The sequence below is a fragment of the Phyllopteryx taeniolatus genome, chromosome 6 (genome assembly GCF_024500385.1).
Source record: "Phyllopteryx taeniolatus isolate TA_2022b chromosome 6, UOR_Ptae_1.2, whole genome shotgun sequence".
NCBI classification, from domain to species: domain Eukaryota; kingdom Metazoa; phylum Chordata; class Actinopteri; order Syngnathiformes; family Syngnathidae; genus Phyllopteryx; species Phyllopteryx taeniolatus.
The window spans coordinates 23,355,932-23,371,829 of NC_084507.1; the positions used below are offsets into that span (position 1 = coordinate 23,355,932).

The window sequence follows — 15,898 nt, forward strand, 5'->3', positions numbered from 1 at the left end:
CTTGAACGCTGTTACCACTGTCCGCCCCAGAAAATAGAAGAAATAAATACTGTACACACATTCAGGCCATGTACAGATAGATTCACAGTTTCAAGATACCCACCACGACCACCATTCTCTTTGATTGAACACATGCTGGTAAATCTAAAATCCATTTTAGACAACCCGGGAATGAAATCCTCACCAGGGCAGGGGAGCGTGCATGCCTCCTTCAGCCGGATGCGCTTGTCTCCATTCACGGACAACTCCAGACCACCGCACAGCTCCTCGTCCACTTGGCCGCCGTTGTCCTGCTCGCCGCCGCCGCCGTCTGACACGACGCAAGTGAGGTTCCGGTAGCGCGTGCCGTGACCGCACACCACGCTCTGAAAGACCACCAAGACCAGGAGTGCCCAGCAGCTGTCAGCATATTGTAGTTACAGTCAATGTAAACACACAGGAAGTCTGCCATTTTCATTCAAATCGGCCATTTTCAGGGGTCCTTTGAAGATTGACTGGTTTTGCGGGTTTTGTCATTGCGTGTGGGTAGAGCATTGTGGCAAAATGCTATGATTTGCCATTCAAAAAATGCCAAACTTTAAAAACTCAGATTTTCACTTAGCAACATCAAATTTGGGGGCCTTGTCTCTCAAGAATACAGTCATAAAGAAGTCTCAAGCAGCCATGCTCGGAAAGGCACAGGAATTTTGCCATTTTAGGCACAATTTGACAATTTGCAGCAGTCCTCTATACCAAATGTGAACCCTGTAAACTAGACAGACGAATGAAGCTACATAGCCAAGAATTGTACAAGCCCAATTCCGATCAAGTTGGGACGTTGTGTTAAACAGAAATACCAACAGAATACAATCATTTGCAAATCATGTTCAATCTATATTTAATTCAATACACTACAAAGACAAGATATTTAATGTTCAAACTGATAAATGTTATTGTTTTTGGCAAATAATCATTAACTTAGAATTTTATGGCTGCAACAGGTTCCAAAAAAGCTGGGACAGGGTCATGTTTACCACCGTGTTACATCACCTTTTTGTTTTAAACAACATTCAATAAACGTTTGGGAACTGAGGACACATTGTTGGAGCTTTGTTTTCCCATTCTTGCTCGATGTACAGCTTCAGCTGTTCAACAGTCCGGGGTCTCCGTTGTCGTATTTTACGCTTCATAATGCGCCACACATTTTCAATGGGAGACAGGTCTAGACTGCAGGCAGGCCAGTCTAGTACCCGCGCTCTTTTACTACAAAGCCACGCTGTTGCAACACGTGCAGAATGTGGTTTGGCATTGTCTTGCTGAAATAAGCAGGGGCGTCCATGAAAAAGACGTTGCTTGGATGGCAGCATATGTACCTGTATGTACCTTTCAGCATTTATGGTGCCTTCACAGATGTGTAAGTTACCCATGCCGTTGGCACTAATACAGCCCCATAACGGTCAAGATGGTTCTTTTCCTCTTTGGCCCGGAGGACACGACGTCCACAATTTCCAAAAACAATTTGAAATGTGGACTCGTCGGACCACGGAACACTTTTCCACTTTGCATCAGTCCATCTTCGATGAGCTCGGGCCCAGAGAAGTCGGTGGCGTTTGTGGTTGTTGTTGATAAATGGCTTTTGCTTTGCATAGTAGAGTTTCAAGTTGCATTTACGGATGTAGCGCGAAACTGTATTTACTGACATTGCTTTTCCGAAGTGTTCCTGAGCCCATGTGGCGATATCCTTTACACATTGATGTCGGTTTTTGATGCAGTGCCACCTGAGGGATCGAAGGCCACGGGCATTCAATGTTGGTTTTCGGCCTTGCCGCTTACATGCAGTGATTTCTCCAGATTCTCTGAAACTTTTGATGATATTATGGACCGTAGATGACGAAATCCCTAAATTCCTTGCAATTGTACGTTGAGGAACATTGTCCTTAAACTGTTTGACTATTTTCTCACGCACTTGTTCGCAAAGAGGTGAACCTCGCCCCATCTTTGCTTGTGAATGACTGAGCAATTCAGGGAAGCTCCTTTTATACCCAATCATGGCACCCACCTGTTCACCTGTGGGATGTTCCAAACAGGTGTTTGATGAGCATTCCTCAACTTTCTTTTTTGCCACCCGTCTCAGCTTTTTTGGAACGTGTTGCAGCCATAAAATTCAAAATTAATGATTATTTGCTAAATACAATCAAGTTGATCAGTTTGAACATTAATATCTTGTCTTTGTAGTGTATTCAATTCAATATAGGTTGAACATGATTTTCAAATCATTGTATTCTGTTTTTATTTGTGTTTGTAGTTTTCATCATTGTGTGGGGGCACAGCATGGCAGCCAAGGTTGATGATCCGGTTTGACTTCTCTTAATATTCCATACTGGACATGAACTGTAAATTTCTTCCTCTGGTGTGTGGTTTGAAGAAAGGTTGGATAATTGAACATGCCATAAAGTTAATTTCGAGGAACCACTCGGTTAAATGGGCCATTGAGCTCATGTTCCCGTCTGCTCAACATTTTGCTTTATGGTACCAATGTATTGATTAACAGCCGGAAATCAAGCTTTCATGGTGAGATTTGGTAATCCGTGTATCATTCGTTCCTTTTTCAGTTTTCCATTGCCAATTGAAAAATCTGAAAGTGACTCGTTCGGTTATTTGTTCTTTTCACCTAACACCCACACAAACACACCAAAAACACGTTTTTCACGGTTCAATTTTTGGGTCCCATCAAAAATGCAAAATTGAAAAAACGGGCCACGGGTCATGTTTACATAACCCGGGAGTTTGGTAACTAGTATGAATAAATCTACGGTAGCTCGTTAGCCGTTACAATGAGTCAGAAGTTGAACCACAGCCATCATCGATCAAATGATCCGTCAGTCATATAATATCAAGGACAAACTCCCAGACCACCCGACAAATTGAATATAAATATCTAACTCACTCCTGTATGGAAGGAACCCTTCAGGGGACATAGAGAAAAAAACAACTTTTGCGAGATAACACGGTTATTAATCATTCATGTTAATAATGTACTTTTGGGTCAGTCCACCCCATTGACCAGACTGTAAACAAACGCAACAACGATGAAACAAATTCACCCGTGGGGAGAGGAGAGGGTACTGGCGTTTTACTTGGAGATTGGCCTAAATATAAAGACATCAAATCAGTGCTTGCCAGCAAACGGGATTTGCTACCGAGTCCCTAAGCGGGAAACGGGAAAAACACTTTTATGATAGATTTCGTAAAACAGTCGCGCCGCTGTTTGGGAAATGGCAAACAAAGGAGGGAGTCAAAGAGAAAGAGGGCCCTTAAATTGAGATTATGCAAATAAAAAAAGACAAGAATTCATCCAGTAAAATAACATTGCATTTTCAATTGAGTTTCTTTTTTATTCCCGTGTCCCCTTAGGGCAGGTGTGTCAAACTCGTGGCGCCATCACTGTTGTGGTTTTCCCTGTTATGAGCGCTGTTATGACTGAAAATCTAATTCGTTATTACATACTGTATCGTCAGTGTCAGGCGGAAACCTTGTAATGTCCAAAAATGGCCAATTTCCCATTTTTTCACCAATAGTATTGGTCTGTTCCCTTGTTGTCTGTTATTTGTACGTAAGATTAACCCATTTATAGTGTCGAAAATAGGTTGAGAACCAATCTATTAATGCTCTTGACCACTCAACTGCCTGTAAAATCGGCCTCTTCCCTCTCTCTGCGGGAGCTGTGCGGCATTATGTCACCTCAAGATGAACGTCTGGATGTTGTTTAGACAATAACGAACGGAAATAGTTCGGTGAGATACATTTTAGTAAGCCTGTTTTGTCAAAATGGATTGCTCTAATGTTTTGGTGCGGAAGGAAGTGGTCTGCCTCAAAAGGTTCTGCCTCATCGTTTTAACATCCTCTCATCCCGTCTTCTCCTCGGAAATTATAGGAGTTTACCACATTTAAAAAATGTGCAACTGATGTAGACGTTCAATTGACGTAAATTCAAAACAAAGACTTTGTTCAGTGTAATATCTGTAAAAAGTGAAGAAAATGGCAATTTTGGTACAGATATTTTCCATGTTCCATTTAAAAACAAATCAAATAATGAGATACTTTTGCAAATGTCGATTGAAAACGGAAAGAAGGAATGACACTTCGATTTTGGTTCAAATGCATCCATTTGTACAGACCTCCACGCGGCACTCTGACCAGGCACTGTACTGCCATCGGTAGCACGGCCGCACCGGACACGGCTTCCACTGCTCCGTCGGGGACGAACACGGACGACCGTCACCCTGCGAGGCCTGAACCACGGACCTCTGACGCCACATCTTGCCTGCATAAAGGGAAATGACATCATCAGTCAGTCAGTCAGTCACATTGAGCCGCATTTCTCCCGAAAAGATTGAGCTCTTGGTGCAATCGACCTCGGTTTTTCCCGGGGGTTCCAAAGCCACATGCAATAGGTGAAAAAATAGAGAGACAACATCCATCCATTTTCTTCACCGCTTCTCCTCACTAGGGTCACAGGCTGCTGGAGCCCTGAACCGGTCGCCAGCCAATCGCAGGGCAGATCTAAACAAACAACCATCGGCACTCACATTCACACCTACGGACAATTTAGAGTCTTCAATCAACCTAGCACGCATGTTTTTGGGATGTGGGAGGAAACCGGAGTGCCCGGAGAAAAGCCACGCAGGCACGGGGAGAACATGCCAACTCCACACAGGCGGGGCCGGGACGAGAGACAACATATAAACCATTTTTTCCAAAGACTTTTATTCCTCTCACGCTTTAAACACATTTAAATTTCAGAAAATAACTTTTCTAAAAAGTTTTTATTATTTTATTGATTTTTTAATTGCCTGAGCTCCTGCCATCCGTTGCTCTTTTAATTTTACTTCATCAATCAGCCAACTTTTTCTTAACGAGCAAATCCAGAGCATTGATCAGAGGACAGACGAGAGCAGGTCTAAAAATAGAACTCATGACGTAACAGTGCACGTTTGAAAGCAACCCCGTTTCCATCAAGTGCACGCGCACCTTGACAATCGGCAGAACCTTTCATCCCACGCATACACTTGTATCCAGAGAAGCACGCACGCACGCACGCACGCACGCATACCTCAATCAAGGTTTTGCGGGCAAGCTGATCAATCGTGCCAACAGCAATGAGGGGGTGGGGCACAATCATTTTGATCCTTTATTTTTGTAGGTTCTACCTCCTGTTGTTGTTTTTTTCATTGGCCTGATGGTTACACTGCCCAACTTTTTGTGACCAAAGAACAGGAATTTGGATGTTTTATTTGGGTAGGTTTCTACTTCCTGTTTGCTTCACCTATTGCCGTTGACTTGATTGGACAACTTTTTGTGGACGTGGGCTTAGACTCAGGTCTTTGATTTGATTTTGTGAGGCTTCTACTTCCTGTTTGTTTTCCAATGGCCGTTGGCTTAATTAATGCAGAGTGAAAATGTTAGCTTGCTTGCTAGCCTGTGAGCAAAAGTGTGAGGTAAATACATGTGTGTGTTACTTGTTAAGTGTTTTACGTGACAATAGTGCGACTTTTTAGCGCATCAAAGTGTCACGCATCACTTACCATCTAGACCGCAGGTCTGCGAGCACTCAGACCAGCTCGACCACTCGGACAGCTGGCAGTTGACGGGACACTCCACCACGCAGGAGATGTTCATCTGCCACTTCTTCTCCAGGTTCAGCTGCACACATGCACGTAAAGTGTAATAACATAGCGTAATAACGCAGTGGTGTAATGCGGTAGCGTAACGCCGTAACGTCAAAGGATAACATTCTCGCACAACTTCTTAGTGTAACATCGTCTCCTAACGCTGTAGCGTAACAACATAAGGTGACATCGTGGTGAGCGTCACGTCCTAGCCTCAGATCCTAGCATGACATCATGGCACGACATGATGTTATATATATTTGCAGAGCTGCCAACCTATAAAAATTCAATTTCTCCAAATTTGTCTGAACTTTTTATTACATCACCCTCGTAATGGTGGGCGCAGTTGCACCAGTATATGAGATTTCGACGTTCCATCATCAAACATCTCTGTGTCTAAGGCTTAATTCACCTTTGCCAATTCTGTTTGCAACCCTGGTAACAAAAAAACACAAGTCTGTTAAAGCAAATTAAGCAAATCGCAAAGGTCAAAATGAAAACTTAGCACTCGATTTTGCAAACAAACAACATTGCTGATAGACTGAATTGGATAGTGTAGGTATGGACAATAGTTTTGGTTTGTACTTCTTGTACGTGAACAGAAATGCAATTATGTCTCCTCTTCCATGCTATTTATATTACATAATTATATTTCCCATATTCACAATTGCTGCTGAAACGATGCAAATGTCCCCATTGTGGGACTAATAAAGGTTATCTTAGCTTATATTACAAATATGTATTAATAATAATAATATACTTTTAACCTGCCCATGTCACAGTGGCCGACTGGTTAGAGCGTCTGCCTCACAGTCCTGAGGACCGGGGTTCAATCCCCGGCCCCGCGTGTGTGGAGTTTGCATGTTCTCCCCGTGCCTGCGTGGGCTTTTCTCCGCGCACTCCGCTTTCCTCCCACATCCCAAAAACATGCATGGTAGGTTAATTGCCCGTAGGTGTGTACGTGGGTGTCAATGGTTGTTTGTTTGTATGTGCCCTGCGATTGGCTGGCAAGCGGTTGAGGGTGTACCCCGCCTCCTGCCCGATGACAGCTGGGTTGGGCTCCAGCACGCCCGCGAACCTCGTGAGGAGAAGCGGCTCAGAAAATGGATGGATGGAACCTGCCCATGTTCTGAAGTGATGTGTGCAGTGATTTTGTTGTTCAAAGTTAGTTACTCTCTGTGAAAATGCGGTTCCAGCCATTCCCCAGCGTTTTTTCCACCCCAATATGCGGAACATGATGTATGAGTGAGCTCAATGGTAGTTATCGTTTTTCTTTTTTACCGAAAATGGTAATCGGTAGCACGCTAATGCTAATCGTGAAAGCTAACCGTTTAACAAAGGCTGATTTTGTTGCCTCAAATTCTGTACAGAGTTTATATCATACACTCAGTACCAACATATGCAGTTTAAGGAGAGAAGTCCAGTCCTCATATATGATAACAAAATGCATGTTAGTAAAAAAAAAAACATTTTTGAAAACATTTGTTTGGGGGGGAGGAGTAGTGATTACTCGAGTACTCAATGAAATATCTATAGGATAATCGATTCTCCCAAGATTTGAGAGTGATAGCTCTAGTTATTAGGCTATGTTATTACAACCTGTTTTATGCTGTTATGGTGCGACATCACACTACGATGGCTACTATGTTTTTACGCTACAATATTATGCACCAATGTCACACTACGATGTGAAGCTGTGATGTCACGCTACAATGTCACACTTCGTACGACACTATTTCATTACGTTAAATTACGCTACGGTGTCACGATGTTATGAAATAATGTTTAGTCTTGCATGTCAAGCTGTGATATCACGCTATGATTACACTATGATGTGATGCTACGATGTTACGCTACGACGTTACGCCACGACCTTAAGCCACGACATTGTTATGCTGTGCCGTTATGCTACGACATTACGCTATGGCATTATGCTACGATGTTACCTCTACAATGTTATGCTACAATGTCACGGTTTGGTGTCTCGCTACGATGTCACCGCACGGTGGCACTACGACTCCCATTAGCCTTTGGAACTACTTCATGATGTGCAGCAGAGTAAAATCACAAGCTTTGTAAGCCAAACGTCGCTGCGGGCTACAATTACAGGAACCGGAGACTCGTTATGAATGATTACAATTCCGCATGGGAATTGCACAATATTGCACACCGTCATTAGGAAAATGAGGAAGAAGGACAAAGGTGACACACCTCCTCACAGAACTTGATGTCCACTGATTTGCCGTCGCTGCGAACACAGTCCAGCATGCGTGTCTTGATTCCCCGCCCGCACACGGCATTTGGACTCAGCTGACACGTGCTCCAGTCTGAACCAAATATAAATACAAAGAAAAAATAGGCATTGAGGATAGATGGCTTCAGACTTCACGCTGGACCATCATTGCATCGAAAAATGTAAATGAACTTATTCACTGGCAGCCGTTTTCAACGCAGTTCTCCTTAATCTCAGGCGTTTTAGAGCATTTAGACTGATCTTCCCACACCCACACAACATTGTGTTCTGAGATAATCTAAGATTCGAAGTCTTATTTCACCAACAACATTTTTTCGAGCAGTAGAAATGGATTGGTTTCACCGAAAACACTGATTTCTAACCAAAAAGCGAAAAAATGTGCTTTTTGTAAAAGAAAAAGGAAACATCAAGCAGAACAGTGACTTAGACACGACCATTTGTTGCTTTTGTGACACCTCAAACTATAAAAAAAAAAAAACAGAGAAAGGGCTTTTTATGGCAAAATGATAATTTATCTACAGATATATACGACTAAGAAATGCGGAGGGAGCGACGCTGACTCATCGCATGAACGTCAGTGACATTATTTAAATGGCGTTCGTCAGCTACTCCGTGAATCTTTGCTCCCAATTGCAACACAAACTTTCTCCTCCCTATGGCAACACGCATGCTCTGTTTTTACGATACATACATACATACTTTGTTCAACTGTCAGGTGCCTAAACTTGTCTGACTTCCAACGTGTTGATACTGTATTTCTCTCTCTCTCATAATTGACGTGACAAGCTGAGATTTACCGCCCAATGTTTATCTTCTACTCAAAAGCTGTGCTGATCTCAAATCCAAAGCGACGCAAAACCCGCCATGTGCAGGGACCTATGAGTCAAACCTGAATTTCACAGACAAGCTGGGTGAGACCCTCTTCCAGGCCTACCCGTTGAAAAACGTACCACGAATATATACGTCGGTGCAGTAAACAGTTTGATTCTAGTTGACAAATATAAACGTCCACGGCAGTCGATGAATTACAGTACAGACGTGGTCCAACCAGCTCATAATTCTTACTGAATTCAAATTTTTAGAGTCATTTTTATTTGTGTCTATACCTATTTCAATATGTATTTGATATTTGACACAGATTGAATTTCAAAATTAATGTTAATAGAGTGAATTGCACAATAGCTATTTTATATATAATACAGATTACATGACAAAATTAATGCAGCTCTGTCTCAATCTTTTAGTGCTGTTTCCGGAGTAATATATTTCCTGTGTATAGATTCCCCCCATTTTTCTGTCTGCATTATGTATATTGATCTGCATTATGTGCATTGATATTTAAATATGGGGAGGTATAAAAATCGATTTGACACCTCGGGGGGCCAGAAAGTCCATTTACTGCAGGTCACAATGTGGACTGTCTGACCTCTTCAAAGATTTATTTCAGGCATTGTCCATATCAGAACGACAGCCCACCACTAATAGAATTGGTGAAACAAAAACAAAAATAAATAAAAATAAAAACTGAAACAAACCAATGCGGCTGCTATTCAAGGCACAGTGTATCGGCTGCTTTGTACAAAAATCTATTTAAAAAAATGACATTGGGGAGGGCAACTAAGTCTGTTTTTAGCTACAGCCGGTTTGTTTAGGAACAACAAAACAACAACACAGGTAGTGTGTGTGTGTGTGTGTGTGCTCTTCCTGGGAGGTGTGGTGCACTACTGTGGGACTGAAAGGGATAACAACACGAGATGAGAAGGTGCAACTTGGATGCTTTCCACCGTGACTTTGATTCAATGACGCGCTTGGCTGGAATGAACCCTTGCATGGCGAAGGTTGCTTTGTGTGTGTTTTGTGTGTGTGTGTGTGTGTGTGTGTGTGTGGGGGGGGGGGGGTCCAAGTCACACTTCAGCTGGCATTGAAGGCAACACCGCAATTGCAAAACACCACATCATTTTTTGTTCAGACAATTGACAAGCTGGAATAAAGCTACGTGGCCATTAGCATGATCATTTCAAATCCCTCAAAAATCAAGAGCCGCACGTCTATCGGCAAATGAATGGTGTGCTGTTATGGTACAGGCGAGGCCTACCTGTGATGTTGTAGAAGTAGTTGAAGCAGTTGAGGTTGAGGCCGCAGGGTTCCTCTTCGGTGGTGTCGGGACAAAGTCTCCCCGCGCTAGGCGAGCGCAGCGTGTACGCCGCACGAATGCGACCGTTGCTTCTGGTGCACGGCTGAAATCAGACAAAAAGCGAAGAGTCAAATTGTACTTTTTATCGTTGACGTACTTGTGGTCAGATGGTCTTGAAACTCAATAGGGGTTTTTCACAAACACTATGAAATATAGCAAGAAACTGTCAAAGCTCTTTTCCCACATTCTCACCTTACTTAGCCTCCTCTTGACTTTTTGTCCTTTTGACATCGAACCCGCCCGTTGACACACACTTACCCAGAGGTTTTTGTTCCTACTCTTCCAGAAACATCAAGGCTGTCACATCATTACTAATCTTTTTCTTTAAAAAAAGAAAAAAAGACATTTTGGTGGCTCTGTTGTCACTTGCTGGATGCTTGATAGCTGTAAAGGAGCGGAGACCGAAAATGATGGGAGTACGTCACCGCTGCTATGTCACTTGAGAAAATGAGCCAATCATTTAAAATTACATGAATGAACCTTTATTAGTCCCACAATGGGGAAATGTGCATCATTTCAGCAGCAATAGTGCATACAGGAAATATAAAAATAGCATGCGAGAGAAGACATTTGGCTGCAAATGCATCAGCCATTACAAGGTTGATGCAAGAAATACTTTCAAATAAATATTGAAGCCATCATTTATTAACGATTACGGTTACAGAGTATTGATCATGTCGTGAAATTGAAGCGTATGCAGATTTTTTTTTTTATCCTATTACATAATATACTGCAATAACTTGTCTCACGGTAAGGTAATGAAGACGTTGTCATTCTAAATGCGGCTACATTACCACAGCAATGTGGATTTTTGTATCGTGTGTGTGTGTGTCGATTGTGGTGTGAGTCATCAATCACCTCGCTTCCCAGGTGAACACACCATGACGTGCATGTGCGTGTGTGTGTGTGTGTGTGTGTGATCTATCAAGTCCTTTCCTGCAACATCTCAGTGCACACGTCTTTTCCCCAAAAAAGAAAGGTCCCGCTCGACAAACACAACACAGCCTCCCACTAAATATTCGTGACATTACGAGAGCTTTTGTGTGCTCTCACCAGACGGCAGCGGCTCCAGGGGCCCCAGTCGTTGAGGACGCAGTCTTCGGGGCAGGGCAGCCGGCTCTCGCGGGCCCCCAGGGGCATCTCCTCGGGGTCGCACAGGTAGTCCTCCACTGCCTCCGATGGCCCGTCGATGGTGTTGAGCATACACCTGTCACGGCGAGCGCTCAATTAGTAGACTACCCAGATAGTTAGGTTGACTAATTGGTTGTTGGCTGGTTGTTTAAGCTAGTTGCTCGGTCAGTCAGTCAGTCAGTTAGGCTCTTTAGCTAGTTGTTTCATTAGTTAGGTAGTTAGTTGGTCAGTGGGTTCTTTGGTTAGTGAGTTGGTCAGACCTTGTAAAGTCATCTCAGAGTTTTGGTTCTAAATACATTAATTATGTTTGAAGAAAATGATGAAAACGTGCAAAGACTGACAACCATTTTAGTCCTGAATTGTTGAGATGTAAAAACTAAAAAGTCTTTTTCACCATTTGAGTTTTCTGGATTTTTGAGGGGCGCCTAAAATCAAGCCCAAAACCTTTAATTTCTTGGTCACGTTCGGTTGGTTCATTAGTTAGTTAGTTAGCTAGTTAGTCACTTTGACCTGCAGCTTGACAGCAGAGTTAAACCGATCCATTATTATTTCAAGGCTGTCCAGTGAACGCAAACAGACAGAAATGTTTGTCGTCATTTATGGCAAAAGCCAAATCTGACGCGTGCGTAGACGTTCACTTTTATAACTACTGTAAATATGAGTTCTCCAGTACAGTATGAGATTCCTACCGGACTTTTCTGGTTTGGACGCCTTCTCCGCAGTTCTCCTTCAGGTCCACGTTGCTGACCTTCCACACACTCCAGGGCTCGGCCACCCACACGTACTGATTACAGTCGCTCTGGCACGGCACTACCTCGTACACCTGAGGACCGCGTCCATACGTTAATCGATACCTTTTTTGAATGACGCTGTCATGGAGATGTATTAAAATACGCTATTATGGTAGAAAAGAAAGACGGAGAAACAGGAGTTGTTACCTGAGCCTGCAGTGGCCGGCATCGTCCAGGAGTCCGGCGGAGGGAGGACGGGAATAAAAGGAGACATGAGGATTAAGAAGCAAAGCTAAGCAAAGCACACACAGATAAACATATATATAGTTGCACATATAAATGCGGATACATTTTCTCTCTATATTACACACAAACACACAGGACATACACACACAAAGTATCCAGAGGACATTTGGGCAGGAATTTGTGCTGCTATGTTGCAGGCGGGTGTAAGTGTGACACTGTGACAATAACATTAGCATTGACATTAAGAGTGTGAAAAGTGGACACTTTTTGCGCAGTCGCGGCTCAGCATAAAAATGTGCAGGAGCTGCAATAACCACAGCGAGCTTCCGCTGCTAACTCATTAATAATCAACTCCACTCTCTGCACCATTGGCATCATTACACTGTCATAAAAAGCACTCCGCTGCTCATTGGGGTGAGGCATGTATTTGGCGGAAGGCTTTGATTTTTGGAATCATTTAGTGGGGTTGGGGGGGGGGGGATTTACTGCAATACCCCACAAATCTCAGGGGAAACTGGAGTCTAAATACAGGCACAACCAAAGGTGGATAAAGTAGCCAAATATTGTACTCAAGTAAGAATACGGTTACTTTAGAATAATATAACTCAAGTGAGAGTAATATAGTCCAACAAATATTTACTTGAGTAAGAGTAAGAAAGTACTAAATGAAAAAAGTACACTACTAACTAAGAGTAAAAAAATCAGCATCAACGTCAAATCAAATTCAAATTAAAAATATATGGGAGTCCGCACAGACCTGCCACCATTTAAATTTTGAAGTGCCCAAAAACCAACAACACATGAAACATGATCATGATCAAGAAACAAATGACTGAATGAAGAAGCTGTTTGCTGAGCAGACTTATTGATAGTGTGTGTGTGTGTGTGTGTGTGTGCGTGCGTGCGTGCGTGCGAGGGAGCGAGCAAGAGAGATTAAAATTACAGCATGGCACGCATCCCCAAAGAAGTATATTTTACAGTGAGTTTTTTAATGCACTGCCAAAACAACAATAGAAACATCTGCAACTTACTTGCAAGGTGTTTTCTCAAGTTAGAAGTGGGCTGAAATTGGGCAGACACAAGACTACACCGCATCATAAAGATATTGTTTTCCAGAGCCTGCAAAGTAAAAACTTACGGGGCTGTTTTTTCCCCCACCAAAATGAGTCAATTTGATTGGCCCGTGAAGGCTTGGTGTGCGGTCACGTGACTGCCTTATGCCATCTGAATGGTGAATTGGAGTCAAATGACACTCGTGATCACATTGGATTGGTGCAACAGCGCCCTATTAGGAAGTCGAAGATGAAGTCTAAGAATAGATCGCGCGTGCAATAACGGATAAATAAAAGTAGCGAGCGGCATGTCGATCATTGTAACAGAGTAAAACTATTGATTCTTCTTAACAGAAATACTCAAGTAAAAATAAAAAGTGCAATGAAACTCCTCTGACAAGTGCAATGTATCCAAAGTGTTACTTGAGTAAATGTAGCATGTTACTACCCACCTCTGGGCACAACAACATGCGCAAACACTGTAATTCATCTGAAAGACTGTTAAGGTTCCGTCATATGTGCTTCTGTTTTGGTTAGTAACAAGCTCTGCTCTGTTTGAATGTGTTGCTGTTCCATGTGTGTCAAAGAGGAGTTGTTTAAAGGTTTGGAATTATCGTAACAGCCGTCCGTGCTCATCCCCATTAGACCGTCTATGCATTATATTTTAGCATTAAGCTAGCAGACTTTTGTTAGAACACTATTTTATGGTGTGCTTGAACAATTTGGTGTTTAATTATACGTTTAATTCTCTTTTTTTTAAGGCTGAGATTTATAGTAGTGTTCCCCACGTTTTTAGCGGGGGATAGGAACTGAGGCCTGCCGCAAACTGACACCCTCCCAAAACGTTTATAAATGCCTACTGATGCCACAAGATGGGGGCAAAACACTATTTTTGTCTCCATGGAGCTTCTCAACTCATTTCAACATTGTTCCTGGTCAACAAGATACCACAAGATGGTGCCAAATCAATACTTTTATTGCTTTCAGGACGTCACCTCCACGATAAACGGAGGTTCACTTTAGTCTTCACCCCCCTCGGCCCTAATTCCCCTCGTCAAAGAGTGAGTACTGAGTGAGTATTTTTTGGGGACCCTCTGTATTAAGAGGGACACCAGTAGCCCCTAGCTTCATGCACAAAATCCCACGATATAGCAAAAAGTCTGAAATATAAAATTAGATATGTATAATTTAAAGATCTGCAATACAGTGAGATGGCGAAAAGCGAATCACAATATGCCGAGGGGTGACTGCATTAGTACGGGTCTCCCACCTGGTTGACGTGGTCCAGCTTGGGACAGGGTCTTCCCCCGTTGTAAGGTTTCTCCCTCAGCCACTTGGAGCGCACTTTGACGCCGCTGCCGCACGACTTACTGCAGCGCGACCAGTTGGACCACTCGCTCAGCTTGCAGTCAGAAGGACAGGGAATGATGCACGCCTCCTCAATGTAACCTACCGGGACAAAAACCTCAATTCATTACTCCTGATTATTATGATTTTGTCTGGGCCGGTCCAGACTCTGTGTTGGCTACTCATTAGGAGAGTGAGTTATTAAGAGACCCAGGCCCTGAGCTGCATAATCAACCGTCACTACAGTTGAACATGAATTCACACAAATCAGCTACAGGCTCCAAAAGTTGCAGTACCACTTGAATCCATTTCAGGAAGGGCGGATAGCTAGCAATAAAAAAGATTCACCATACACTCGTCTTTGGTGTGTTACACATTCTCACAGATCACAGCGGCTAGCAGGAATAGCAATGAAAAAGATTCACCGTGGATGCGTCTTTAATGTGGTAAACGTACTCACAGATCATCACAGATAGCAATGAAAAAGATTCACCGTGGATGTGTATTTGATGTGATTAACGTCTTCAAACCCCATAACAAGAGAGCAAGAACAAAGATTCACCACAGATGGGGTAAATGTGCTCACAAATCACCACTGCAATGAAAAAGATTCACCATGGGTGTGTCTTTGACATGTTTAAGATCCTCACATATCACCGCAGATACCCAATGGAAATGATTCACCACTGATGGGTCCTTTATGCATTTAATGTCTTCATAGATCACATTGGATAGCAATGAAAAAGACTCAGCCATGGATGTGTCTTTGATGTGGCTAACATCCTTACAGATGGCCACACAAACATCCTCCTCGCAGATCACAGCGGATGGCAAGGAAAAAGATTCACCGCAGACGTGTCTTTGATGCGCTTAATCTGCTGTTTTATTGCGCTCGTAGATGACTGCGGATAGCAACAAAAATAAAGTGATAAAAGTAATACATGAAAAAATACTGACAATTCACAGCTGGAAATTAGGTGTTTCTTTATTACTTACATTACCATTAAAAAAAAACCAAAAACTCACTCACTATATTTTACGAGCAAATTTATCTCCAAAATTCCTTGATCGTCTTGACAGTTCCTCGTACTGCGAATCACAGGCGGGTTACAACGTCTCCCCCTCAATAAACGCTGGTTCGCTGTATGCCCAGAACTCGGACCTTTATTGTGATTTCCTGTGAATAAACTCGTCAGGGCAGGTGGTGGTGCTTTTCTGGAGCACTCTCTTTTCATTTTCACGCCAACGCTGCCTCTTTCTTCTTCTTATGTATGCCAACCCCACAACCCCAGCAG

General features: G+C 42.9%; 1 protein-coding gene across 1 annotated transcript in view; it reads right to left on the reverse strand.

Moving 5' to 3' along the window:
• thsd7ab (thrombospondin, type I, domain containing 7Ab) overlaps positions 1-15,898 on the reverse strand; it is a 110,174-nt gene that overhangs the window by 16,162 nt on the left and 78,114 nt on the right. Inside the window, exons 17-24 of the mRNA XM_061777817.1 lie at positions 14,526-14,705; positions 11,917-12,055; positions 11,150-11,303; positions 9,998-10,139; positions 7,860-7,975; positions 5,565-5,682; positions 4,158-4,303; positions 185-365 (exon numbers count right to left, since the gene is read on the reverse strand). Of these exons, the coding sequence (XP_061633801.1) occupies positions 185-365; positions 4,158-4,303; positions 5,565-5,682; positions 7,860-7,975; positions 9,998-10,139; positions 11,150-11,303; positions 11,917-12,055; positions 14,526-14,705 (1,176 nt within the window). The remainder of the gene's footprint in view (positions 1-184; positions 366-4,157; positions 4,304-5,564; positions 5,683-7,859; positions 7,976-9,997; positions 10,140-11,149; positions 11,304-11,916; positions 12,056-14,525; positions 14,706-15,898) is intronic.